Source organism: Agelaius tricolor, unplaced genomic scaffold, assembly GCF_023055355.1.
Source record: "Agelaius tricolor isolate 1412-34295 unplaced genomic scaffold, bAgeTri1.0.p SCAF_12, whole genome shotgun sequence".
Classification (NCBI taxonomy): domain Eukaryota; kingdom Metazoa; phylum Chordata; class Aves; order Passeriformes; family Icteridae; genus Agelaius; species Agelaius tricolor.
Genome location: NW_027269272.1, coordinates 13396419 through 13422481, shown reverse-complemented (window position 1 = coordinate 13422481; position 26063 = coordinate 13396419). Strand labels below are relative to the sequence as shown.

General features: G+C 49.0%; 2 protein-coding genes and 1 long non-coding RNA gene across 5 annotated transcripts in view; 1 reads left to right on the top strand and 2 right to left on the bottom strand.

The window, feature by feature from the left end:
* Nucleotides 1-8722, bottom strand: part of LOC139594948 (uncharacterized) — a 65094-nt gene extending 56372 nt beyond the window's left edge. The window contains exon 1 of the long non-coding RNA XR_011680796.1: nucleotides 8401-8722. This is a non-coding gene — a long non-coding RNA (uncharacterized lncRNA). The remainder of the gene's footprint in view (nucleotides 1-8400) is intronic.
* A 7800-nt stretch (nucleotides 8723-16522) lies between these two features.
* Nucleotides 16523-21287, bottom strand: ZIC1 (Zic family member 1). The gene is made up of 3 exons (XM_071437682.1): nucleotides 19596-21287; nucleotides 18267-18430; nucleotides 16523-17894 (listed from the first exon to the last, which is right to left on the bottom strand). Exons 1-3 carry the CDS (start codon nucleotides 20569-20571, stop codon nucleotides 17697-17699), a joined length of 1338 nt encoding a protein of 445 aa, XP_071293783.1. The 5' UTR covers nucleotides 20572-21287; the 3' UTR covers nucleotides 16523-17696.
* A 208-nt stretch (nucleotides 21288-21495) lies between these two features.
* ZIC4 (Zic family member 4) overlaps nucleotides 21496-26063 on the top strand; it is a 35429-nt gene continuing 30861 nt past the window's right edge. The window contains exon 1 of one of the 3 annotated variants that reach the window (XM_071437681.1): nucleotides 21496-21998. Coding sequence is in view for 2 of the 3 variants with exons in the window: in XM_071437678.1 (XP_071293779.1) it covers nucleotides 23797-24021 (225 nt within the window). In the remaining variant the exon portion in view is untranslated. Of the gene's footprint in view, nucleotides 21999-22033; nucleotides 24148-26063 lie in introns of those variants that run through there. The other 2 variants (XM_071437678.1, XM_071437679.1) reach the window with 2 other exon arrangements.

The window sequence follows — 26063 nt, the reverse complement described above, 5'->3', positions numbered from 1 at the left end:
TGCACATTAAAATCATGCCTCAAGTAGGTTAATAATACCCCACCACCTCAGAAGCAGTGGAGAACACAACCTTCCTTTGCCCTGACTGTGATACAGGAAAAGGCTTGCTCCTGCTGAGACTATGAGGGGGCTGAAACTTTCCTTTCTCTAATAAGGTCACCAAGAAACACAGATATTTGGGGCATAAAGCTGCATTCAGTTGAATACTGTCAAATGAGAAAAATCTGTGTACTTCACACAGTGCCTGTCCAACACTGCTGTACTCACTTCAGGTCAGGCCAAGTGCATGTCTCCTACCCCAGTCTTTGCAAGAAGACTATCCCTAACACTGTTCTTACTAAAAGTATATAATTAAGTATTTTCCACAGTCATAAATAATTTTTGCATCAAGGTTTTTCACACTTCTCCCCCATTTTCTGATATAATCCACTCCGCTGAATTTTTGCAGAATTGAGGGAAACATGGTTAAACCTAAGATCCCACAGCAGTATAATAAATATTCATCAGTACTACATTTGTCTTTATGTACTTCCCAAGCTTCAAAATAGCTAAATGACACAAATTTGTTACAGTGGTAACAACAACACAATTATGGTTAGTGGCCTGTCGCTGCTACCATCCAAACTTCAGCTTACAATAATACAAAACTCTTGACAGGCCATTCATGGATCAAACTTAAAATATAAGGAAAAAAGAGAAATTGTTTTAACAACAGAGAGTTTATGGAACTGCCAGATGACAAGCTAGTATATGGAAGAGAAAATTAAATGTACAGAGAAAAAAAACAAAACCAGCGACGCACGTTGCAGATAGGTTTTATACATGCACAAAATATTTACTTTGACACTTTTAAAAATCAGTACTTTTCTTAAAGGAATGGCAATAAATTAGGACCCTGAGGGGATGTTTTTCTCCATGCCAGAGGCCCAAAGTAGCTCAGGAGAAACAGAAGTTCATCCTGCAGATATGAAAGGAATGGTTTCCGCCCAGGTGGGCAGCAGGCAGCTGCTGGTGCTGGAGGTGAAGATCTCGAGGGGGAGCCCAGGAAAAAATCCTCCTTGAAGGCTACAGGCTCCTAATTGAGAAGTTTCCACTCCCTGATCCATCACTAGATATTACACCATAAATTGAAACATACACCAAATTGAAACATACAATTTGGGGTTCTTCATGGTCTGGGCCTGATGTGTGGAGCAGGAAAGGAAGAGGAAGGAGTGGAATAAAGGAGCAGAAGAGAGAGGTTTCTTCCAGTGAGTGGCCAAAGACACTCCAAGTCAGGCTTCTGCTCTACCCTGCCCAACATGAGTTTCTCTCTCTTCCTCAGCTCTTTGAAAGCCAGAAGAGGACAGCAACAAGCCCAGCTGCAGTGACCTTCCCAAGGTGACAGCCAGTCCTCCCCAGCATCTTCACCAGGATGGATCAGGCTGGCCCTGAGAACTCAGGGCCTTCTTAGGGATTACCCCTGAAACAAGGTTCCCCACTCAAGGAAGAGGTGCTCACCCATCTTCTCACAAAATATTGTATATCAGAGTGCTACAACAGGGGCTTTGGATATTCAAATACAGTTTTTAGAGGAAACACATTCTATAGCTCCATGTTCCAGCATCCAGTGAATTGCTAACACAAATAATTAAAACTAATATATGGTTGTAAAAGTAAATGAATAAAGTATATTTCATTATGCAGTATCCTTGATTTTTATGGTGTTTGATTACTCACTAATTTTCAAAATGTGGTAATCTGCAGTATGCATCCAAGTCATTAGTGAAATCATACTGTACTTTAGTCAACAGGCTGATGATCTGACATGTCCCAACAGCACCCCTCTACAGAAGGGTAAAATGAATTAAAGGCTCTGATTCTTGTTCTTATAAAAGCCAGTTTACAACACCCAGGCAATGAAAAGTAACCATCGAGTTTCTACAGAGAGGCTTACAGTGGTATAAATGAACATTAAAATAAGTAATAATGTGGCCAAAGGCACTTATGCCTTTTGGGGTTTCTTTTCACATATTTTATCTTTTATTGTCTCTGATTAAATTTGATGAGAATATGTAGGTGACACCTAGAAGACAAATATAACTTGGTATGGATCAACAGTGTTAATTCCAACACCCAATTTTGAGAAACATATGTTCTCCTGAACAGATATATGGGTGTTATCATTGGCACGGCTATAAATAAATATTAAATCCTCATCAGTCAAAATAAGGAGTACTCTGAGGTTTCACTTTCATCACATAACAATAACACCTCTAGGAAAACATTAAGTCTAAATGATAGCATATTTATTATTCGACAAAAACCATCTCGCAAAATATTTTGGTTTAATTCCCAGATGATTTACATAATAGATTATAGCAGCTGCTATAACAATTCCAAAGTTGTTTTTTTCTGACTAGTCTTTGAATCCTCTAACACTACAAGTGTTTTTCCAGATCTTATTTTTTAAATTAGCATGCCTTGAGAAAATACCTACATGTATTTTCCTAGAACGATGCTAGCTATTGATCTCAGCTTGACAAAAGTGGAAGAATTCATAGGTCATTTCAAAGTCACCTGTTGAAGCAAAAGAGAAGAAATATTGCTCTTTCAACAGCCTAGAATCTTTAGAGAGCAGTGGATGGTGCAAAGGCTTCCCAGGGGCACCTACGGTGGTGGTGCACGGCCAGAGCAGAGCGTCCTGGCAGATTATCACAGCATTGCAGCTTTCCCGTTTGAGCCCTGAAACAACTGGTTCTGTCCTGAGCTCCTTCTCAGGAAAAACTCCTGAAGCAGTGGCAGGCCTTTTGTTTAATTGTAGCCACGTGCAAATTTATTTTGGGATGAGCATATAATTAATCTATTAAAAGGTTCCATGGGACATTCCAAAAGTCGCCGTGAAAAATTATTGTCAGTGCACAGCTGAGATGCTGCTTTATAGAATTAGCTCATAAAGTGGTATCGTGTGTAATTGCATTCGTGTTGTCACTGTCTCTTTGTAAATCTCCAGAGATTTGCAGCATCACAGGCTGGAGCAAGACCATCTAATATTTATAATGTTTCGTTATTTTCATCTACTTGGAGCAAAACTTGTAGACGTATAGAAAATCTGACAAGATGTATCAGAAATAGCAGGGTCCACTTGCAGTATCCATAGCAGTACACAGAACACAGGCAGACACGACACCACAGGAATTGCAAGTGACCAAACAGCTGCATGACATTTACTCAAAATACTTTCTGCATTTAACACACTTATTGAGCAGAACTTGAAAATAGGGTCATTGTTTATTTGGGCATGGCAGAGGGGAAACTTTGGTTTTTTTCTCAACCTACAGAGTATAAACAGATCTAGATTGTAAAGCCCTTTCATTTTACTTTTACAGGTAGAAATAATATTTTAACTAATGACAGCTTTGGCTGGGCAAAAGTTAAAAGGCTGCAGAACTTATCCTATAATTTAACTCAAAGTCCTTCTTGGAAGAGGATGGACAGATTGTTCCTGCAGATTCATATCAGAAGTGAGTTGTTTACAGCTTTTTGAAACATTTAGGATTTCATTTTAACACTTCCTCGTTTATGACAAAAAAAACTAGGAGCATGCAGTTTTCTGATTACAACCATCAACCAACAGGAAAATGCTTAAGCAAGAGTAAAACAATTTTCTTTATTACTGGTGGGGTCTTGAAGTATATATCCAAGCTTCATAAAGAACATAGCACCAACTGGAAATTTTGCCAGAATAAGAAAACAAGAATTTGGCCCTTTCTCTGCAACTACTGACAACACTCCACAATTTCATGCTGTTAGGATTTTTTAATTAAATGAGCTATTCTTCAGTACACAATAGAACTAAAAAGGAGAGAGTATCTAAGTATGAGGCCAAGTTTCTAAAGGGGTCTCTAAGTCCTTTGGAAATGTGTGCAGAAAATTAAAAATTCCTTGATACCAAGATTACCGAGATTTTCTAGATAAGAAAGTCCATATATTTTTTAAGGGGCAGGGTTTTTTAAATAGCTGTGCTTTTTGCTACAGTCAATAAGTATCATGAGAAGGAGAAATATGATATTAAGCAGGATCTGATCCTAAACTTATGGCTCCAGTGGGAACCGACTGAACACCATTTATAGCATGTCCCAACAGAAACACTCCATTTGCTGTAGCAGTGTTTACTGCATTGAATTCTCCTAGCAGAAAACAGCTTTTTCACAGTCAAGTTCCAATATTAGCAGTGAATTAATTATTATGTTATATTTGCAGGACCATGCTAAGGCTGAGAGAGCAGTGGGAGAGAGGAGGGGTCCCTCGTTGGCAAAGAAGAATATAGCTATGGTAATCTGGGCAATTTTCAACTTTTAGTCATGTGGCTGGAAAAAAAAGTACTAGAAAGGACCTGGCCAAATCTTTTCTATAGTTACTGCATTCCTACAAAAACACGTTTGTCTAAAAGAACAATATTTTAAGAAATATCCTAAAATCAACCTTTGCTTGGATAAGGTGATTTGCATGTCATTTCCATCAGCTCTGCGATACCAGTCCAGGTTTCTTATCTGCACTTGCATCCAAACACAGACTTTTTTATGCCAGACATAAATCAATAAATTTTAATCCAGAGCGTTACCTGTAAATAATTTTAATCTAGAATGTTACCTGTAAACAATACTCTCTAAACCAAACCATAGCTGGAAACGGATGAGAGGTGCCGTACCTGTACAGTGAATTACACCGAGCCTGTTCCACCTCAACGGAGTCTCCCATTGATTTCAGTGTGGCTTGGTTCAGTCCCTTATTTCAGCCCTCATGTTTTGCCAGTTTAACATAGTCACCCTTCCTGGTAGCCTTTGCCCACTGCTCCTTATAGGAACATTCAACAATTTGCTGTCTGCTTAAAAATGTCTGTGGAAGTATGAACCACATTTTATATTGACCAAACACACCCAGAGGCGAGACAACTCCAACAAATATCACAAGAGAAAACTAATAGAGCGTTAAAAGTATTTTCATTTCAGTTTTACAAAAATATCCTGAGTATTTCAAACAAACTAACAAGACAATTATAAATGCACATATTAGGGATATTCATCTCAGTGAAAGTCCTGCATCAAGCAGAAATGCTAAATAAAAATAAATAACAAAATCTAAATGGATCAAAAAATGTGGCTGACACAAAAATTGCTGTAAGCATGTATAACCTGCTTCACTCACCTATGTAAAAGATAATTATTTTGGTTCAAACATAGATACTCACATTAGATTTGTAACTGCCTGTATTATAACCCCACTTCCTAAACCTAACATGCCAATAAAGCATAAAGATACAATGAGGAAATCTGAACCTGAATAATTAAACACTTACTTTTTATAAATAGGAAAAAAATACCTCAAGTGCTGTATGCTGGCATTGTATTTACAAATTCTTGATTTTTCAATCATACATATTAACAATGTTTCTTGATTTGTAGTGCAAAGCTAGTGGAAATACATTTCTATTCAGCACATGTGTTACCTAGCAGATGAACATTTTCAGGGTGTTTCCTAGATTATAGCTCTTTTAGATGTCAGGCACAAACTACACTTGCTCTGTTGGGATTTTTTTTTTTATGTGCAATACCTTGAAACCTAAAATTCCACTGCAAACCACTGTCTGTTAGAGTGCTTCATGCTGCCCTGGGTGTAAACTTTCACCATTCAAGAAAGTCAAAGGAGGGTGATATTTTAAGTGTAAAAATATATCTATTTGCATGGGGAGTAGCAGGGGGGAAGAAAGGAAGAGAAGGAGGAGGAAGGGGGATTTTTTTTCAGAAATATTACACCTAGTCCAACTTAGTGTCTAATGTGAGTTGTTTGAGCTTGCTTGGCCTGCACCCTGCAAAGGTATCCTCTCAGGTTGGCTGTCCATTTTCTTTTCATATGAATTGTTAGTAAAATCTACTTGAAATAAAACAGAGCAAAAGATATACTATAACATCTACATGATTTTTTTATCAACTTCTGAGGGGACCATTTTACATTCAGACTGTAAAATACACACAGAAAATAGGCCTGAGAAAGAATTCTGAACCTCAGAGCATTTGGTTTATATTTTTTTGACTAGAAGTGAAGTGTCTGGCACATCATTCATTTCTTCCTGGAAGGTGCAGATTTGAGGACATGTTCAACCCTGCTCTGAGTTTGGACAGTTTCAGAATAAAAGGGAACTATTCCCAAAGTCCCTGCCCTCTAGGTCTGCCTTTTAGATAATGAAGTTTCTGAAGGCGTTGCTCAAAACAAACCGACTAAAGAGGAAAGGAAAAAAAAAAAAAGGAGGGGGGGAGGAGTAATATGACAGAAAAGTACATGTTTTTGCATTTCTTCTGAGTTTATTCCGAATCATATCCATCTGTGTGAAACAGCTAGCTCCCTAGCAAATTAATGGTCTGATGATTCAGGGAAATGTAGAGCTAGGTTCTTAGTAGTAAAATGCATGTAGATGAAGAAAGGGGTGCACAGAGGTGAATCCAGTTTGGTAGGATAGACATTTTCATAGATCAAGGATTAATTTGGAAACAATAGGCTCCTAATAAAATGCCAACGTTATAATAGTTTTATTAAAACACCTCTTGGAATATAGGATAAAATTGTATCGGACTCAGCTGCAACCCGCTGAGGAGCCTGAGTAGAGTCACCATTTATTAGCAGAGGCGACTCATTAGAGAGGAGGGAAGAGCTCGGTCCCGCTTGAGCTGGAAGTTTTGCCCGAGGAGCTCAGGATCGGCCCCTTGCCGTGCCCCTGCCCCTGCCGCCCGCTGCAGCGCGGCAGCGGCGCTCACCTCCTCCCGCGGGGAAAGGACATCGGTCTGCGCCACAAGAACGCTCCGCTGCCTCTAAAACAGGGATCCCCTGGCCAGCCAGCCTGAGCAGAGCAGCAGAGCCGGCAGATGCTCAACAAATGATCGCCTAAAATACGAGACCCTGATTCCTTCTCTTCTTTCAGCCTTTTTTTTTTTTTTTTCCTTTTTGTGACAGCAACTTCTGGAGATTAATCCGTCTCCAGAGTTTGCCCGTGCCTTGTCACGTCAGTACCGTCCTGCACAACTCAACGAGATAAACCCTGACGAGCTCATCAGCGCGGGCGGGGGCTGGCACCGCGGCCGCCTGCGCGCCCGGCCCCCGCGGATCTCTGCCCGCGCCGGCGGAGCGGCCGCTGCGCGCCCCGGGCCTCGCAGGGCAGCGGCGGGGCCGGGCGGAGCCCGTGGGCGCGGAGCGGGGCGGTGGCAGCGCCGAGCGAGCGGGCCCGGCCGCCACCCTTCCACACTAGAGCGCACCCGCGGCCTCTGCGCGGCTGCGGATGGCGGAGCCGCGTAGGGAGCCATCAGCGGCGGCACCGGGCTCCTGGCTCCGCGGCGCGCAGGGGACGAGCCCTGAACTTGGCGGTGCCCGCGGCTCCCCGCGCCTCTCCGCTGGCACCGGGCTCCTGCCGCCGGCCCGGGACTCCCGAGCCCGGGGCAGCCCTAGCCCGGCTCCTTGCGCCCCGAGCCGGGCGCTGAGTATCGCTTTACCCGGAGAATTAGAGCGTCTAATTTATCCAGGCCTCATTTGCGACCGGTCTCCTGCTACATTATGTCAGCAAAAGGTCAGCTGGACTCTGCGGTTCTCTTCATTTTCTTAATTTTAAAACAAACAAACAAACAAACAAAAAAAAAAAAAAAGAGAGAGAGAGAAAAAAGAGGAGGGGGGTGTGTGATGGGGGAGGGCGGGGGAGACAAACCAGCAAGTTATTCAAATCCAACCTCATCTGAATAATCGTGAATTTGATCCAGTCAGAGCTGCAGACTGTACATTAAAAATAAACGTCCAGGAGGCATTTACTGAAGTTGATTTATTAAAAAAAAATAATAATAAAGAGAGAGGTTTTAAAAATGCAACGTCTGTCTAGCCCTTCTCCAAAAGATGGAGTGAGTTTTCAGGTACTGCACGAACCTTGCAGAGTGGTATCAGTGTGCCTGCAATACTTAAGTTGAATGTTTGAACCCCCAATCATAATTGTATGTTCACAAAGCACATATGGCAGCTGCATTCTTTGTATAGTTTGTTATGATCTGGTGTGTAATGTAAATATATAAGTTCCGACCGAAAACACAGGCTCGTTTTCCCCATAACAACCAAAAAAAAAAAAAAAAAAAGAAAAAGAAAAGTTGCTTTTCAAACTTAAAAAGAATTACATTAGTGCCGTGCTACTGTCGGAGCCAGCAGTGATTATTTGGTCTGTTTGCTCCCATTCAGAGTTAATACACGACAATAGTTTTACTCTGTGCGGCTTGACGTGAAACCACTGGGGTTGGGCAATTCTGCTCCAAACAAATACAACTTCTACACCCATCCCTGGGACAGCTAGCTGAGAGCTGAGCGAGTTTTGCAATGGAGAAAAGCATCACTTACCACGACGGGGATCTAGATCTCGGCAAATGCTGCCAGTAGGTCTGAGAAGTGAAAAAACTGGAAGGGAAGCGCAAAAAGCAGAAAGTTGGAAAAGGGGATTTGTGTGTGTGTGTGTGTGTGTGTGTGTGTGTGTGTGCGTGTGTAAAAGCCAGAGGGAAATGCGAGCACAGCGCTCCCTGCTCTCCCTGGTCGCCACCAAAACAAAGATCCAGGAGTTAAGGGAGCAAAGCTGTGCCAGATCTACACACACGGCTCCTCAGGGCCAAACCTCAGCTTCTCACTCACTCCAGCTAGCGACAAGGGTTAATGCTCCGGAGGGACAGGCTAGCCGGCCCCTGACACCATTGGCTAGGAAAAAAAGCAGGTTTAAGGTAAATTTACAGACGCTTTGCAAGTTGCAAAGGGATAATTTTTAAATTAATATAATAGTAACAACAACAATAACAATAACAATAATATTACTGACAGAAAAAGCAACAACAACAATAATAATAGAGCCCATTCTTGTCCAGTTGGCTGAGAAGCGAGGGCACGTCCCCCTCCTCTGCCCCCGCGGCGAGCGCTGCGCGGTCCCGTCCTGGCGCAGCCGCCCGCGCCCCGCGCCTGCCCCAGCCCACCGGGGGGACCTGGATATCCCTGGAAGCACAACAGAGGGACGAAGCCGGGGGGAAAGGGCTGGGGGGAGGGAGGAAACGAAGCAGCCCTGAGCACTAAATGCAAAGGTTCAGGCTCACACTTAGAGATCAACAGTTTTCTTGGGAGCTAAATGGTGGGAGCGGATCCCCACGGGAAGGCGTGGGCATGTGGCTCAGATGGGTGCCGGGGTGCCACTGTCCCCCTGAACGCCGCTCTCTGCCCCTGCAATTACCGGGGAGCTTCCCCTTCGGCTGAGGAGGAAAATGGAAGAAAGAAAAAAGCCTGGATGGAAAATAGGGGGGAAATATGTATGAATACGCATCTGTTTAAATGTTGGAGCAAATGGTGACAACAGTGAGTGCCCAAGACAAGCTTCCACTTGGGGAACCGAGGTCAGGATCTGCCCTTTCTAAAATGGAAAGGCGACACGATGGACATCGGCTTCATTGTTGCCCCTTGTAGTCGGCTGGGGCGTGCAGGGAACCTCAGCCTTGCGGGGAGGGGGACACAGGCACTCAGGTGTTGGCCGGAGAGGCTTCCACAACCCAGCCCAGGAGCACACACCTATGGGCGCGTTCGTGCGCAGCGCCGGGCAGGGAGGGGAGAGGGGGCGATGGAGAGAGGTGGGCTATGGCGGAGGGGGAAGAGGGAGAGAGGATACGGAGAGGGAATTGTCGCTGGGCGATTTCCAGTCCGCCTGGCTCCACCCGGAAGGGCCTTTCTGGGAACTTCTTCATGGGTGCTGGGCCGGGCCGTGCGGACGCGGCCGTGCCCGGGCCGGGGCAAGTGCCCAGGTGTGCCCGGCAGCCCGCGCGGGTTCCGAGGGCTCCTGCCTCCATCCTGCCCGCTCCCACCGGGCTCAGGGGAAAGAAAAATCCACGTCATTACCAAGATACAGAAGCACATTTCTGATACTATGGGATATCATTTTGCCACCCTACAAAAGGCTTTAAAATCACTTTGTGCCGCTGAACAATGAATACTGGGAATTGCTACTATTTGTTTAAAAAAAAAATTAAGAATTAAAAACCTACAGCCTACAAAGGAATAAATGCCTAGAGCCTGTGTTTCTTCCTCGGATCTATCACGCAATGTCGATATATCAGCAATAAAATATGATGGGCCATACAGTATGATGAGGTTTTCTTAAGAGGAGCGAGACAGAAAGGAATCCATTACAAGAACCTTTCTCCCTTCCCCAGAGACGGTTCTCTTCTGGTGACTGTACCCGTCGCGTTTTGACATATCAGCCCACGAAAAGCCTCTCGGCTGGCGACCCCCGGCGCTGAGAACGGCTGTAGGGAGGGGGCCGGGGGTGGCTGAAGAGCCCGGTAAAGGAGGGAGGTCGCGTTTGCCCAGCGTGCAGGGGAGGCTGAGAGCGCCCGGGCCGCGGGGCAGGGGTTCGGCGCGGCGGGGGCAGCCGGGCCGGGCCGGGCCGGGCGGTGCGGGGCGGTGCGGGCCGGGCGGGCAGCACGTGCGGCGGCGGCGCTGCCGTGCGCGGGCGCGGGGCGGGCGCGGGGCGGGCGCGGGCACCTTCCGCGGGCGGCGGGGCCGCGTCATAAATATTCAACAGCACGTGCAGCCGCGCCGCGGGCGCGCATGCGCCGCCGGGGCTGCCGCCGGGGCGCTCGGCGGGCGCTCACACACACGCACACGCACACACACACACACACACACACAGACAGACAGACAGACAAACAGACAGACAGACACAGCCAGACACTCACATCGCACACACGGGACTCGTACGGAGCACTCACACGCTCACGCAGCACTCACACGCGCATCACACGCGTGCAGACGCACACACGCATCCACATCGCTCACACAGAGCTCACACACACAGAGAGTACTCGCACAAACACACACACCCCACTGACACGCACAGAGCACTCACACTCACTCACAGAGCGCTCACACACATGGCACTCACACGGAGAGTGCTCACACAAACACACACACACCCCAGTGGCACACGCAGCCCACTGACATACACACCCCAGTGACACACTCACCCCACTGACACGCACAGAGCGCTCACACTCACTCACAGAGTGCTCACACACAGAGCACTCACACACACACACACACCCCACTGACACACACAGAGCACTCACACTCACAGAACACTCAGACACAGAGTGCTCACACACACACACACACCCCACTGACACGCACAGAGCACTCACATTCACAGAGCACTCACTCACAGAGCGCTCACACAAACACACACACACACCCCACTGACACGCACCGCCCCCACGCACAGCCGCCGTTTCCAGGAACCGTCCCCAGGTGGTCAGTCCTGAACGTCCCGGCTGCCCCCCGGCCCCCGAAAGAGGCAACATCAAGGACAAAACACATGGCCTGGTGGGGGGAAGCTTGCTGATGTGGGGGTATTTTCCCGGGCTTGTCGTATCTTCACTCTTTGGTCATATTTCCTCACGGGATTTTTGGAAGTGAAAAGGGTACTAAAGGATCTTACAGTTCTGCCCCGTGCCAAAACACAACTTTCATTTTTTTTGCTAAGCAAAGCCGTGCCCAGGTCTCGACAAGCAGCATGTGAGGACTCGGACTTGAGTGTGCCCCATTGATCCTGCACCCTCGCTGCAGCTACCCCAGACAGCTAATTCTGTGTTTGGGTCCCCAGATGTAAACACATGCACAATCACAGATGCACACATCGAGCATTTTTTTAATAGCAGTTTCATAGAGAGGTAGTATGATCGTATATATCTAAAAGGTAATTAATTTGATTTATTATACTTGAAAAATCCTGTCTGCAGTACGGCCGTCATCTGGAAACTTCATGCTATTTTATACTATCGTTCTAAAGCAGAAATAAATGTTACGAATTGATGACAGCTTGCAGCTGCATGATAAAAATAGCCCCTTCTCTTCACAGGATCGTGTTTCATGTTATCGAAGATGAACCAAATCTGACCCATAGACGTCCGCAGCAGGGGAAAAAAATGATGCAAAATAAAAACCTTGGCCATTTTTAATAAACAGTGCTCCCTAAAACGCAGTACCTTTGCGGGGAAATGGAATCCACCTTCATACGTTCAGCAGGTTCAGGAAATCAAACCTGCCCCTCATTCAAAATAGAAATCTCAATTATTAATCTCTCCGGGTGAATTTGGAAATTACACCCATTCTGTTACAAATGCCACCCACCGTACAGAACACTTGCATTGAGGTTCTGTGAGCCTTCGAAAATGTACTTCCGTGTAAACACATGAATGTGTGTCCTCCTACAAACACCGTTCTTCCTTTACGTACAAATGTAGATAGAGGGAGAGGTAATGTACAGATACGGACATATTTGTAATACAATCAGCAACGCGAACGGTGATTTCGGTGAGCTTGTGTGCATCTGCGGCAGTGACCGCGTGTCCCGTGAGCTGTAGCCACAGCACAGGCGGTGTCCGTGCCCGCCACGGGACCCTCCGCGCCCGCGGAGCCGCTCCGCAGGCCGGGCTGCGCGGCCGCGCTGGGCCCCGGCCGGGCCTCTCCGCCTTCCCTGGCCTCTCCCCGGCAGCAAAGCCCCGCTCAGCAGGGAATCGCCGGGCACCTTTTGAGGAAAATGTGCTGATTCCCGCAGGAACGCCGCGCTGACCGCGGGATCGATCCCTCCTCTCGAGGTGCCCGGCGCGCACGTGTGCGTGGGGCGGCCCCGGGCGGGCACAGCCACGGCGGGCACAGCCAGAGTGGGCACATCCAGAGTGGGCACAGCCACGGGCGGGCACAGCCAAAGTGGGCACAGCTAAAGTGGGCACAGCCAGAGTGGGCACAGCCAGAGCGGACACAGCCAGAATGAGCACAGCCACGGGCGGGCACAGCCACGGGCGGGCACAGACATGGACGGGCACAGCCACGGGCGGGCACAGCCAGAGCAGGCACAGCCCCGGGCGGGCACAGCCATGGACGGGCACAGCCCCGGGCGGGCACAGCCAGGGCGGCTTGGCGGGCGTGCTGCGGGTGCGAACGGGGTGCGTGCGTGTGCAAACGCAGATGGAAACTTTGTGATGGTCATACACAGTGTGCCTGGTACCTGCACAGCCTCCTTCGTGGGCGTATCGCTCACGAATTCCTCTCCCTCTGAGCTCCAGCGGCAAAACGCACGCGGGTTCTTTTAGCGACAGGTCACTTGACATACTCTGCCCTTTCCAGAGGGGCTCTCCTTGCCCGTCCTGCCTGCTGGAAGCGGGCTTTGCAGCGGGGCTCTGGCTCCGCGCCGGCCGCGCCGGAGCTCCTGCGGCCCCGGGCGTGCAGCGGGGCTCCTGCGCGCTCCGGCCCGGCCCGCGGCCCGGCTCGCTGCTCGCTCCCTTTGAAAGTTGCTGCGAGAGGAGCGAGGGTTCTGGACACAGGAAAACTTATAAAGTCAGAGCCGTTTACTAGCTTGGCCAGAAAAGCGGTAAATAAAAGCGTCGATGCTCCGTGCATCAGCCCGGGGACTGCTGCTTCCTCACGGCTAAAAGAAGGGCGATAACCAGACGAGGCCAGCGCGGAGCGGGTGTCCCCATTTCAAACAGTGTCTGGACTAAAGAAGCTAACTTTGCCTTATGAATGCCGGACTTGCCTCTTAATAAATTCAAGCGATCACTCACAAACCATTAAAGCGACCTGAAAGGCGAGTCTTTCGCGGGGGAAGTGGAAGCGCCTGATTATTGTTTTGCATTTAACTTTCTGCGCGCAAACGGCACAAGCACGGCCGGGGGTTGCCACCCGAGAGGGGCCAGCACACACAGTCCTCCACACACCCAGCCGAACAGCCTCCTGCACTCTCCCCGTCGGCACTGCCGTCCTGCTTTGGGTATCTTCAAACACTCCCCCGCGGCAGCGGGAGCCTCCGCGGGCGCGGGAGACTGCGGACGGCAGACATCGGACCTAAGCGTTTTGTCTAGCCCGGAGCAGGCAGCGCGGAGCGGCGCGGGGCTGTCGGCACGGCCTGCCCTGGGCTGCGAAATCGACTTTTCCCACGCAGGAAAAGTACCGCGACACCATCTCCAGAGCCAGACATCGGAAAGAAAGTGATGGCCCCCGTTGAGGCTGGAGAGCTGGGATCGGTGCTTCTCCTCCCAAGCCTTCGTGAATAAATCCGCAAAGGGAGCCTTGCTAGAGGAAAGTTGACTTTAGGGACTAAAACAGCGCAGAACCCCCCGAGAGAAACCTCACAACCTCTCTGCCTGAAAAACATCTCTCTCTCTGCCGGGGATTTCAAAGCACTGCTCCCCTCTCCAGAGCCAAGCGAACAGCACAAGCACCAGCATGGCGTGGACTTGAATTCAGCATTAACAATTCCAGCCCCAGTGATCGTCGTTAATTCAGAACATACACGGGATGGAGATCAACCAGTATCGCACAGTTCCCCCTCAGCCCAGATAAAAAACCTACAGCAGCAGCAGCAACAACATTAGAATCATCCTTTCTGCTGTAGGACGCTCAAACAAACCTCAGACTGAAAGTTTAAAAGAATACTCATTAGCCAAGTGTTCCAATACACACAAGTAACAGATCTGTGTTAAGCGACCACTAGGGACTTTACACGAGTTCAAAGAAAGTTGCAATACGCATCTTTAAAATATCTCACCCTCACCACGTTTCTCCGGGTTTACTTTACAGATGGATGGCTCAGACGAGCTCAACGATTCCTTTTTTCTTAGATACGCCCAGGTTACAATTTTTATAAACGATGCCCGGTAAAATCGCCGAGACAGTTACCCTGAAAGAGTCGCAACAAAGCAACATTTTCGGCGCATGAAACACTTTTCCCCCCGGCTCTTTTGCCCGGTGGGCTACATTTCCTCAAGTCCCAACACTTTCTGCCCCGGTCCCACCGGGCTCCAACTTTTCCTATCTCGCCAAACCCTGCAAGGTGGCGCTCTTTTCATTGAAAACTGGTATTAGCCTTACTATAATAACATTTTGTAGAAAGTAAAGTTAAAGCGAAGCCTTCCCACGGGTGCTGCAGGGAGCAGGCGGCGATGCCGAACTGACAAGAGTAGGGATTAGGATGAGCAAGACAAACTCTCTTTTTTTTTTTTCTTTTCTTTTTTTTTTTTTTTTCCTGGAGGGGTGGGGGGGGGGGGGGGCGGTGAGGCGTATGCTCTCGGGCAGTGGAAAGTCTCTCCGAGGGAGATCCCCAAATGTTACGGACAAAGGGACATCCTTGCGGAGGGCTGCTGAGAGGCAGGGCTGTGCTCGGGGCGGGTTAGCGCCGGGGCTGCGGAGTGCCCGCACTGACTGAGGGGAGAGCGGCTTCCCCCGCACCCCCGCCCCCCGAGCGGTTAATATGGCTATTGACTCGCTGTACACATAATATTTCTTTAAAGAAGCTGTTAAAGTGTCATCTTGGTCTACTGGAAGGTCAGTTTGTGCAATTCACTCTATGACATATCACAAGCCCTCGCAGCTTTAGCCAACCTCATGATTTGTGTTGTCTGTTGATATGTTGTCTGCTTAATGGGGCGATCATGCAAGCTACAACCAGGAACAAAGCCCAACAGTTCCAACAACCGTAGCTAAGTTAGTGGAAGCAGTACAGCTTGCAAATCTATCAAACTAAACTGCAAGGAAGACAATCTGATTTAGAGAAAAGGCGTTCTGCTACAGTCATTAAGCACAAGTAATTTAGATTTTTTATATTGTCTTCTCATTTACAAATTTACTGTATCAACGCCAGCCAATGGAACGAATTTCTTAAGTAAATGAGAAATAAATAAAAGAGATAGAAAGATAATCAAATTACATAAAATAATTCTTATGCCCTACATTTATTTTTTTAGAAAGCTATTAACACTAGCAAAATTATAGTAATAATAATAACATAGCATAAGAAGTAATTGATTTAAATTAACATCACGTTTTAAGGAATATCAGCAAAGAAAAAAAAAAGAAGAAAAAAATCAAATAGAAATACACACAACAACAACAACGGCCTTCGTGAAACAGTGCTGTACTTCTTGGAGTAAAAGGCCCAAGGAAAGTCATGAATCCACTGCCTAAGAATTAGTTATGGTCATAAATGCCTTAAATTAAAATAGCAACCGAAATCTCCTCTGTTTTAAATCTCCTAATATATGTTATCCGAATTAATTTAATTTAGGGACCCAGTCTATGCAGATTCATGGACAGTGTTGGACTGGAATGCAGCACTTCTCGTGTAACAATTCCCCACATTAATATTTATGTAGCATATGCAATCTATTTCTGTTATTTTTATGGTTGTTATTCTATGTCTGCAAAGGTCATTTAAATTATACTGCGGCCGAAAATTTGTTTCATAAATTTTGATATAAATACTAATTACACACTATAGTAATGCCAGCAGGGATCCTTTCATTTATCACATTTATATCACCTTCGCTGCTTTAGTGATGACATAATGGAAAGCAGTGAAAAACTGGGACAGTTTTATTCTAATATCCTAAAGCTAGTAGGAGTTGCAGCAGGTTGACTTAGTGAATAAGAATTCCTACCACAATTCTTGGGATTTAAGAATCTTTAATAAGGTACGAAATGTTACCAAACAGTTCTGTAAACTAAATTTTACATACCAATTCTTCTAGCCATAAATATTGAATATCTTGTAACAGGTATAACCGGACCTTTACATGCGGATAAATATGGAAATTAGGATTTATATACATTATGTTCTTGTATTTGCCAAAAGCAACGGACAGATATAGTTTATATCTTTTTTTTTTTTTAATATCACTTTACATAAACAAATGTAACAGTTTGACACGCAGATCCAGGCTTTCACTATACGAATTTCTTGACAGGACGTGTAACAACATTTTACTGCACTACTTAGACTGGACTTTGGGACGAAATGTTGCACTTTATACAAAAAAGCACATTAATACCAATAATATTCTGTTAGATCGACGTTTAGACTGTAATAATACAAAGTAATTCACATTTTGATACACATTTACTAGAACATTCTTGCCATTCAGTACAAATAGTTGAATTTCTACCTCTTCCCTCTGCCCCCCCACCACCTCCGCCCCCCCGCCGCCGCTCCCGCCCGCCCGCCCCTCCCCCCACATATATGCAAAGACCACAAATCCACATATCCCCTTATTCAACTTGCGATATAACTATTTACAAAATCAAACAGTACACTTTTTTTGTCGTTTTGTTTTTGATGCTAATAATTCTGTATTTACAAGAGGGGATGGGGGGGAAGGCCGCTGCCCGAGCAGACATGCAGTTGGCGATCTCTAATCAGTGGTTTCCAGTGAAGCCCTACTACACAGTTGGCATTTGCCCTGGTAACCTTGTCTTCTTATGCATTCTACTAACCCCTTCGCCTACCAAGCCTTGGAACAGAGCAGAACAGTCAGGAAAAAAAAATAAAAGAAAAAAATTAAGGAAAAATTAAAAAAAAAAAAAAAAAAAGAAAGAGAGAGAGAGAAATAATGGAGGACAAAAAAAAAAAAAGAAAAATATTTTTAAAAATTAAGTCTTCATTTTACTCAGTCCTGGGTCTACTGGCAGCATTTTATTTTTGTTTGCTCATTTAAATTTTGATTTCAGAGTGTCCATTATTTTGGAGTCTTTAAATAGGGTATTTGTTTGCTCGCTTGGGGCTTTTTTTTTTTTTTGTTTCGGTTTGTGTTTTGTTGTTGTTGTTGTTTTGTTTTAGCGTTTTAGACGTACCATTCGTTAAAATTTGATGTAAGCGTGCTGTGGCTGGACGTGTGATGGACTGCGGAGGAGGAAGGGGATAAGGAGCTGGCAGTCTGGTTTTCTGTGGATGGAGACACGATGGTTGGAGGGGTGGAGGACTCGTAGCCTGAGCTGGCGGCGGGAGAAGGCTGGGACCCCTGCGAGGATGATTCATGGACCTGCAAGAGAAAACCCGGGCAGAGATAGAAGCGGCGGCGGACGGAGGCCTCGGCCTGGGGATGCGCCAGCCCCGGGGACCAGCAGCGGGCCCCGGGCTCGGGCTCTCCTGCGGGGCTCCCCGGCTCCAGCCCCGGCCCCTGCCCGCCGGGCGAGGCCCCCGGCCGCCTCCTGCCGCCGCCTCCCTGCCCCTCCCGGCCCAGCCGCACCGACCGAAGGCCCCGCGGCGGGGCCGGGCCCGGGCTGAGCGCGGCCCGGCGGGCCCGGAGCCGGGGCCCCGCTGCCGGCCGGCCCCGGGCCGCGCTCCGCCCGCAGGCACGGCCGCGCCGGCCCCGCCGCCCTCCGCCCGGGCAGGCCAGGCGCCCTCCATTTACCTTCATGTGCTTTCGGAGGGAGCTGGGGTGCGTGTAGGACTTGTCGCACATTTTGCAGAGATAGGGCTTGTCGGAAGTGTGCACATGCATGTGCTTTTTGCGGTCGCTGCTGTTTGCAAAGCGCCTGTCACAGCCCTCGAACTCACACTTAAATGGTTTTTCACCTATTGCAGAGGGAAGGGGGAGGGGGGGGGGGAAAGGGATCTGATTAAGCAGGGCCGGCTGGATCGCTCATTGTCACCGCACCGCCGGACGGAGCCCAGGGCTCCATTTCAAACACTCGCAACTTTCTAACTTCAGCGCGGCTCGAATCCCAAAACCTTGCTTCTAGTCTCTATCCTTTCCGGACCTCCGACTCCCGCAAAGCGCCCGTTTCGGAGAGCAGGGGAGCCAAATAACTTTTTTTTTTCGCCCCTTTCTTTTGGAGGGGCGAGTTTCCTTTCAACCCCAGTCCCGGGCACCTCTCCCTCTTCACAACGCTCCGAGCGAGAGAGCAGGCGTGGTGGGATATTACACACGATCCTCAGCGTCTGGTTTCCGATTTTATAGCTCGTTCTCGTAATATTTTACTCTCTCATCCCCCCCAGCCCCCTCCCCCATATTTTCTTGCAATATTTAAAATTATCCTGTCCGGGAAATCAGCGAGAGGGCAGCTCCACAAACCCTCGGCAAAAGCGCTGGGGAAAGCGGCTCTGGCTTTCAGCGTTCTGGGGTGGGAGCAAGGGGAGATCGCTCTCCCGGCCAGAGGCTGCTGCATTCCCACCTCCCACGAAGGAAAAAGTTCTCAGGAATACCGGCGCCTCCCCTCCGCACAACAATAACACAGTAACGCGCCGGGCTCGGTTTGTTTAATATCGCTCAACGGAATTAAATATTTACCAAGCCCTGAATTGCAGAGAGGAGACGAATGAGCTGCCTACAACATTTAGCACAATTTCTCATCGTGCCACAGCCAAAACTGCCGAACAATAATTAATTAAAACCTATAAATTTAAACAGGACAGGTTGCTGCGATCCCCCACCCCACCCCCTCCGCCCTAACAATCCCAGCAGCAAACCCTGCCGTCCTCCCCCTCTGCCTCGGCAGGGATCATTTTCTTTTTGTTGCTGCTGCTGGCGTGGCTGTGACCGAGCTCTTTTTGCAGCGGAGCTCCGAGCCGGCCTCTCCCGGAAAAAAAGCACTGGTCCCTGGACCAAACCCCCTCCTCCCGTGCGAGCCTCGGCCGAGCCGGCCCCCAACCCCTCCGGCACGGCCCCGCGTCCCGCTCCGGCCCCGGCGCTCGGCGCTTCCACTCGCACAGAGAAAAGCGACAGAGAAGGTTACCGTACCTGTATGAGTTCTTTTGTGTATTTTGAGATTCTCTGATCTGGCAAACACTTTGCCACAGCCTGGGAAAGGGCAGGGGAAAGGTTTTTCACCTGTGTGGACTCTGATGTGATTTACAAGTTTATATTTGGCCTTGAAAGGTTTCCCTTCTCTCGGACACTCTTCCCAGAAACATATGTGATTGGACTGCTCGGGTCCTCCAACGTGCTCCACCGTGACATGAGTCACCAGCTCGTGCATCGTGCTGAAAGTTTTGTTGCAGGACTTTTTGGGGTTTGACAATTGCTCGGGCTCAATCCACTTACAGATGAGTTCCTGTTTGATGGGCTGCCTCATGTAACGAAAGAAGGCCCCTGCCCCGTGGTGGGCTGCCATGTTCATGTTCATGTGGCCGTAGCCGTGCAGCTGGGTCGAGGCGTAGTGCTCGGAGCGGGGGCTGGTGACCTGGCCGTACTGGTCGGGTCTGCCGTACATGTCTCCGGAGAAGCCCAGGCGCATCTGCCCGTTCACCACGTTGGGCGAAGCATGGCTGGTGGCTTGTTCGTGCAGCCCCGGGAAAAGTATATGTCCCGCGGCATCTGTGTGTCCGTGGGGTCCGGCGAAGCTGCCGGCAGCGGAGGCGAAGAGGCTGTGCTGGGCGCTGGCGGCCGCCGCCTCCCCGAAGCCGCGGTTGCGGAACAGAAAGTCCCGGGTGGAGTTGAAGGCGGCGCTGGAATAGGAGCTGACATGGGTCGGGTGGTGGTGGTGCCCCAGGGCCGCCGCCGCGTAGCCGGGCGCCTGCGAGGTGAAGGCGGTCTGGCCGGCCGAGGCCAGCTCGTGGGTGCTGGGGTTGATTTTGAAGGCGCCCATGCCGTCGGCGAAGGGGTTGATCCCCAGCCCCACTTCTCTGTCCGTGACATCGGCCGTGGAGTGGTGGCGAGAGGATCCGAAGGTAGTGACTCCTATGGCGGGATACTGCGGTCCAGCATCCAGAAGCATCTTCCCAGCGTCGATGCAGCAACCAAAAAAAAAGCACGCGCGCACACACACAACGCGGAGAGAAGCAGCAGCAGCAGCAGCGGCGGCGAAAACACCCTCTTTGGAAAGTCAGCGACGATCACCACCAAAGCAACCACATCAAAAACACCCCCTTCGGCATCAGCGCAGGGGGAAGGAAAAAAAAAAGGAAAAAAAAAAAAAAAAGGCTGGTGCGGAAGGGGGGAAGAGATCTTCGCAGTTGCAAATAATAATAATAATAAAAACGTGCTCCAAAAATATTCACTGTCTCTCTGCTTTGACTTTTCAGGGAGGTTTAAGTGGGGAGGGGGGGGTTGGGTGAGCTCAAAAATAAACTGGCTGCAAATAACAATAACGGCGAGAGTTCAACACAGGCAGCAAAAAAAAAAAAAAAAAATTAAAAAAAAACCAAAACAAAAAAGAAACTTCCTTCAGTGATTTTTTTGGCTATAGGAATGTTGCAAAGTGGCCGAGAGATTGTTTCTCTCTCCTCTTCGAGCTTCCCCACACTCACCCGATTTTTTTTTTTCGGGGGGCCTTTTTTTTTTTTTTTTTTTCGCTCCGCAAAAAAAAGGCGCAAATCATGCACAATATTGTCTTTTGCGGTTTATCTTCCTGGGGAGAAACTTTCACCTCCTCAGCCGGGCGGTGAACGCGAGACTGATAGCGGCAATCATTCCTGCAGATAAATGAATTGAAAAGACGACACCGTCCCCCCCCTTGATGAATGGGAGCCGGGGGCGGAGCGCCGTGCGGGCGGACGTGGGCGCGCATTGGCCGGCGCCGGCTCCCCCTTCCCCGCGTCGCTGCCCCCGGCCCCGCCGGCTGCGGCCGCTGATTGGCCGCGCCGCCTCATCCATCGCAGGTATTGTGGCGCCCTGACACCGCTCTGACAAACGGGGCTGCGGCAGCCCCAACTTTTTTTTTTTTTTTTTTTTTTTTAAATATATATATGAGGCTCTTTTTTTTTTTTTTTCTTGCTTTTGCCTTTTTTTTTTTTTTTTTTTTTGCCCCCACGAAAATATTTCCAGCGCATCTTTTTGTGTGTATGTGTACGCTAAGGAAAAAAAAAAATATCTATTATTAGGGTTATTTTGTCCCCCGCTCTCCCTCTCTCTGTCCCTCTGTCTCCAGCACTCTGATAATGATGGTTATGATGATTTCGTGGTGATCCTGAATTTTTAAGATCACTGAGCAACTTTTTAGGCTTTGGAAAGAGAAGCCCTATAGGGATTCGCGTCTTTTGAAGGTGCTTTCTTCTTATTTAAAACTGAAGCTCTCCGAGAGTAGGTGCTGGGTGCTCTTGATCTAATTTTTAAACACCAGGCGTGATTTCTCTGTGTAGCTGACTCTATCCCTCCATCAGGTTTCTGAAATAAATCTTGTTTTCTGCACCCATCAAAACGCAGGTGGGTGAGCACTCTTAACTTTCTAATTTTGTTGTTGTTGTTTCGCCTCCTTTTTTTTGTTATTTTCCTTCTCTTTTCTCTCTCGCTCCATTTTCTCTCGCTGTCGCTTGCTCTCTCTTTTACGGAGTCTCTCTCATTCAGGTAAAACTGTAAATTTTCCAAACGTACATTATTTCTCCTCCTACTGCATGTAACTCACGGTTACTTTTCTCTCTCTCTCTTTCTTTTTTTTTTTTTTTTTTTTTTTTGGTGGGGGGGGAAGGAAATTTATTTTAAGTCCTCGATAGGAGCAATGTAAATTTTCTGACATTCAAACCTTTTCTAGTTCACAAATCAGTCACCCTTGTCACAGTTATTGAAATTCCTCAACTTGCCACACCAGGACGGTGGAAAAAGCAGGCGGTGTCTTTGTTGCTGACCAGGCTTTTGATCGCCAGAGAAAATTTACTTACCTTCAGATGAGTGAGCAGAAAAAGAAATAACACTCCCTTTGATTTAGTTAGAAAAATGCAGACATTTGGATTCAGTGCAAACATACAACACTTGGTTGTTTTCTAGATGCAACCCTCGATTAACCTGTCTTTCCCCAGCTCAAAGTCTATTGAAAAACTGTGGATAGTTCTTTTTTGTTCCCGCTACAAAGAGCCATTGACTATATATTAAAATGATTGTTGAAATGTATAAGTATGGTATTTAAAAGCAGAAAACCTTAGTGGCTTAATCAATTAAGCTAAGCAACATTTGTACAATATTTTAAACGATGCTTCGGCTCTTAAAAAAATATCTCAAGAAACTTTAAAATATAGACGTCTTTGTGTGTGTATGTATTGATACACTTAGGTATGTGCCCATGTGCGTACAGATATAAAACTGGCAAATTATTTATTTACTCGCTCGCCTGCATATTCATTAGCTCTAATTATTTTCTAGTAACGAAAACACCAAAAGCTCGCTAAGAGTCAGACTCCATACATTTCGCCTTTGTTCAGCCCTTCACTTGCCTCCTTCGCAGCTCAATCCGAGCCCCTCCAATTCCTAGTTCCAAACAAAGAAACTTTAAACTCATCCTCTCTAATTATAGCCGCTGGTAAGCAATCCGCAGCGCAGGTACTGGGGAGTCGGACGGGCAGCGCTGCTGCGAGAACCCTTCTCGGGCGAGAACTGCCTCATTTTGAGAGGTATAAAATGGCCATTGCGGCGAGAAAACAAACAAACAAACATCAACGACAATAAATAAACTTTGATACGCCCTGACGGAATGTTTCGCTGCAGTTTATCTGCAGACGCAGTGTGCCTGTGCTCGGTGCAGGAGATAGCTTTCAAAGCAGATCTATTATGTAATTTTCCTTGGATCTCGGAAGGCTTTACAGGGTTTGGTGGGTTTGGGGTTTTTTTTGGTTTTTTTTTTTTTAGAATAATGGTGAGCTGAATCTACACGTTTGCATTTATTCTACGGAATCTATTTGATGGAATTGCAATAGCTCAGAGCAACAGGTATACCCGCTCTAGGGAGCGCCTGGGTGTGGACACAGTCTTAAGGCGGGTGTTGCTCTACTTTCTGTATTTGGTGCTAAAATTAAGCGAAGGACAGAGTTGCCAGCCTTATTGTGAAGTGTGCTGGGCGATGGCATTCGGAGAGCTACAAAGTTGGGTAGTTCAGTGCTAGCCTGCCTCCCAGTGCAAGGGGAAACCAGTGATCATTCCAGGTCGGTGCAAAATGTACGAGAAGGCAGACGAGAAGGTATTTTTAGGAAGCGTATCTAAATATACAGTGTAAGAGTGAATGTAAAAAAAAAAAATGTTGTGGGTTGTAGAAGTTATCAAGTGGGATTTGCGGTGCGCTCTCTGCAGGAAACGAAAGCTGCTCCAGTTCAAAGCCACATGCACCAACGTGACATATAAGCCATTAAAATATCATCCTGACGGCTCATTTCTGCTTCATCATACATTCCCTAACTGCTTCCAGAAAGCAAGAAAAGAAGAAATGAAGGATGACCGCCTCGATGCAAGCGCCAAAGAGGTGGTGGGTTCTTAGGGGGGGGTTATTGTTTTCTTCTTTCATTCTTTCTTTCTTTTCCCGTTCCCCTCCACCCCCACTTTTATTTTCGCCAGTTCAGAAATGAGGGGAAACCTTCAACAGGTCGCAGGGGTAAGTGCCTGGGTGTAGGGGGTGCCTGTGCAGCCTGGGCTGCTGGCTAGCCCCCACCGCCTGCCCCAAGGGCTGGACGAGAGCTCCCTGTCGTCGGGGGGGGTGGTCGGGAGGAGGCTTGGCCACCCCGGGAGGAAGGGCTGGAACCTTGCGGTGCGGGGGGGGCAGCGCCTCGGCTGCCCCTCGCCCACGTGGGGCAGGGTCCCGGCGGCAGCGCGGCGGGCGGGGACGGGCGGAGGGCCGAGAGCCCGGGAAGCACCGAAGGGGGGTCCGACACCTTCTGTCGGACGCCGGGAGCCGCGCCCGCCCCCCTAAAAGCAAAGGGTGGCTCGGCCTGGCGGTCCGCGCAGTGCCCAGCGGCGGAGCCCCGCGGAACAGGGCAGCGGGGTGCGCAGAGCGGGGCTGGGGCGCTGCCCGCCCCGACTGCGGCCGGGCTCGCTTCGGACGGGCAAGCACCGGGGCCGGGAGGGTCCTGCGGCCGCCAGGCAGGGCCGGGAGCCCGGGGCGGCGTGCAGAGGGGGACGAGCGCTGACAATGGCGAGCCCCGTGGGGAGGCGTCCCGGGGGACGCGCTCCCCGCCCAGACCTCGCCCACCGCCGCGCCCGGTGCCGCGGGGGCCCGCCGGGGGAGCCGGCGCCCCGCACCTCAAGCCCGGCTTTATAGGCGGGTGCGGGAGGGACGGAGCCCGGAGCTCGGCCGGCCCCCTCCGGCCTCTCCCCGCCCCCCCGCAGGCAGGGCCGGGGGGGCTGCCCGGGGAGCTGGGTGCTGCCGCCTGCTTCGGCAGAGCCCGGGCAGGGGCTGCGACGCTGCTCCCGGCCCCGAGGGACCCTCCCGCGTCTGAAACCGGCTGGGGCTGGGGGAAAGCTCCCAAATCCCTGCCCAGGGCGATACACCCGAAGGTGACCTCTGACCCGAGCCCAACGCAGCGTGCCAGCCCCGGGCACCGGCACAGCGCCGACCGATGGGGACTGGCGTGGGCTTCTCGCCGACCCCTTTCCTCCCACTCCTTTGTCACGCACGATCCCTCAGCCCCAGGGAGTCCAGCCCGTTGGCCGGGCTTCTCTCGGGGCTCTCTCCACCCGGAGACGAGAAACTTTATTTCTGCACCGAGCCCTTCCCGGGGACCGCTCCCTCCGCCCTGCGCGGCCGCGGAAAGCACAGGTTGCGTGCCAAGCGGCTGGCGGCGGGGCACACGCCGTGGCTGCTGCCTCCCACTCGCTCTGGCTCGCAACCCCGCCCGGGACCCGCGCGGCGGCGGCTCCGGCCCCGCTCGGCCGCACCTTCGGCCCGGGGCGGGAGCGAGGGCTCGGGCAAGGGGGGAGGGCGGGGAGGGTCCCATCGCAGCCCCAGCGCCACCGCGGGGGAACCGGTACCCCACACGAGCGCCCGACATCCCAACACTTTGGGCAAGGGGACATCCTCACCCTCCTGCTCCGCCGACGGCACAGGGCAGATGAGAAAAGCGTGCGAGGTCGAGCCAGAGTTTTAGCCAATATTTACTCTGAAACGCAGAACTGTTTTGCCTTCCTTTTTGTCATCTGGTAACCATTTGAAATATTAAATGCAGCGATTTGATTTTTTTTTTTTTTTTGTCCAGTTTCAACAAGTTTTGGCGAACACTTGGGAACTGAGCACTCCTCCAACCTCCCACCCTAACCATAAAGCACAACTCCTGCAAACCTCTCGTTAGCGGGGCAATGTTGGCCGCTCTGACTTGGGAAAAGTGAGAGAATGAATGGAAGTTGACTAGGAATTTAAAATCCTAAGGGATTGCTAAAGTTTTGGCAGTAATTTTCATCACAGCAGTGAAAATATGGAGGACATCAAATTATTTATGAAAGATTATGACTGTGATACGATGGTGAAGTTTCGTAATTAATATCATCAAGTGTTTGTCTTAGCACAGATTTTTGTTT

What these genes read in the sequence shown, in the direction of transcription:
- ZIC1 (XM_071437682.1), bottom strand. Translation starts at nt 20,571, where the DNA reads ATGCTTCTGGATGCTGGACCGCAGTATCCCGCCATAGGAGTCACTACC. An exon ending in ACACAAAAGAACTCATACAG is followed by an intron (nt 18,431 to 19,595) that starts GTACGGTAACCT and finishes CCTCTGCAATAG; the next exon opens with GTGAAAAACCATTTAAGTGT. An exon ending in CCCTCCGAAAGCACATGAAG is followed by an intron (nt 17,895 to 18,266) that starts GTAAATGGAGGG and finishes TTTCTCTTGCAG; the next exon opens with GTCCATGAATCATCCTCGCA.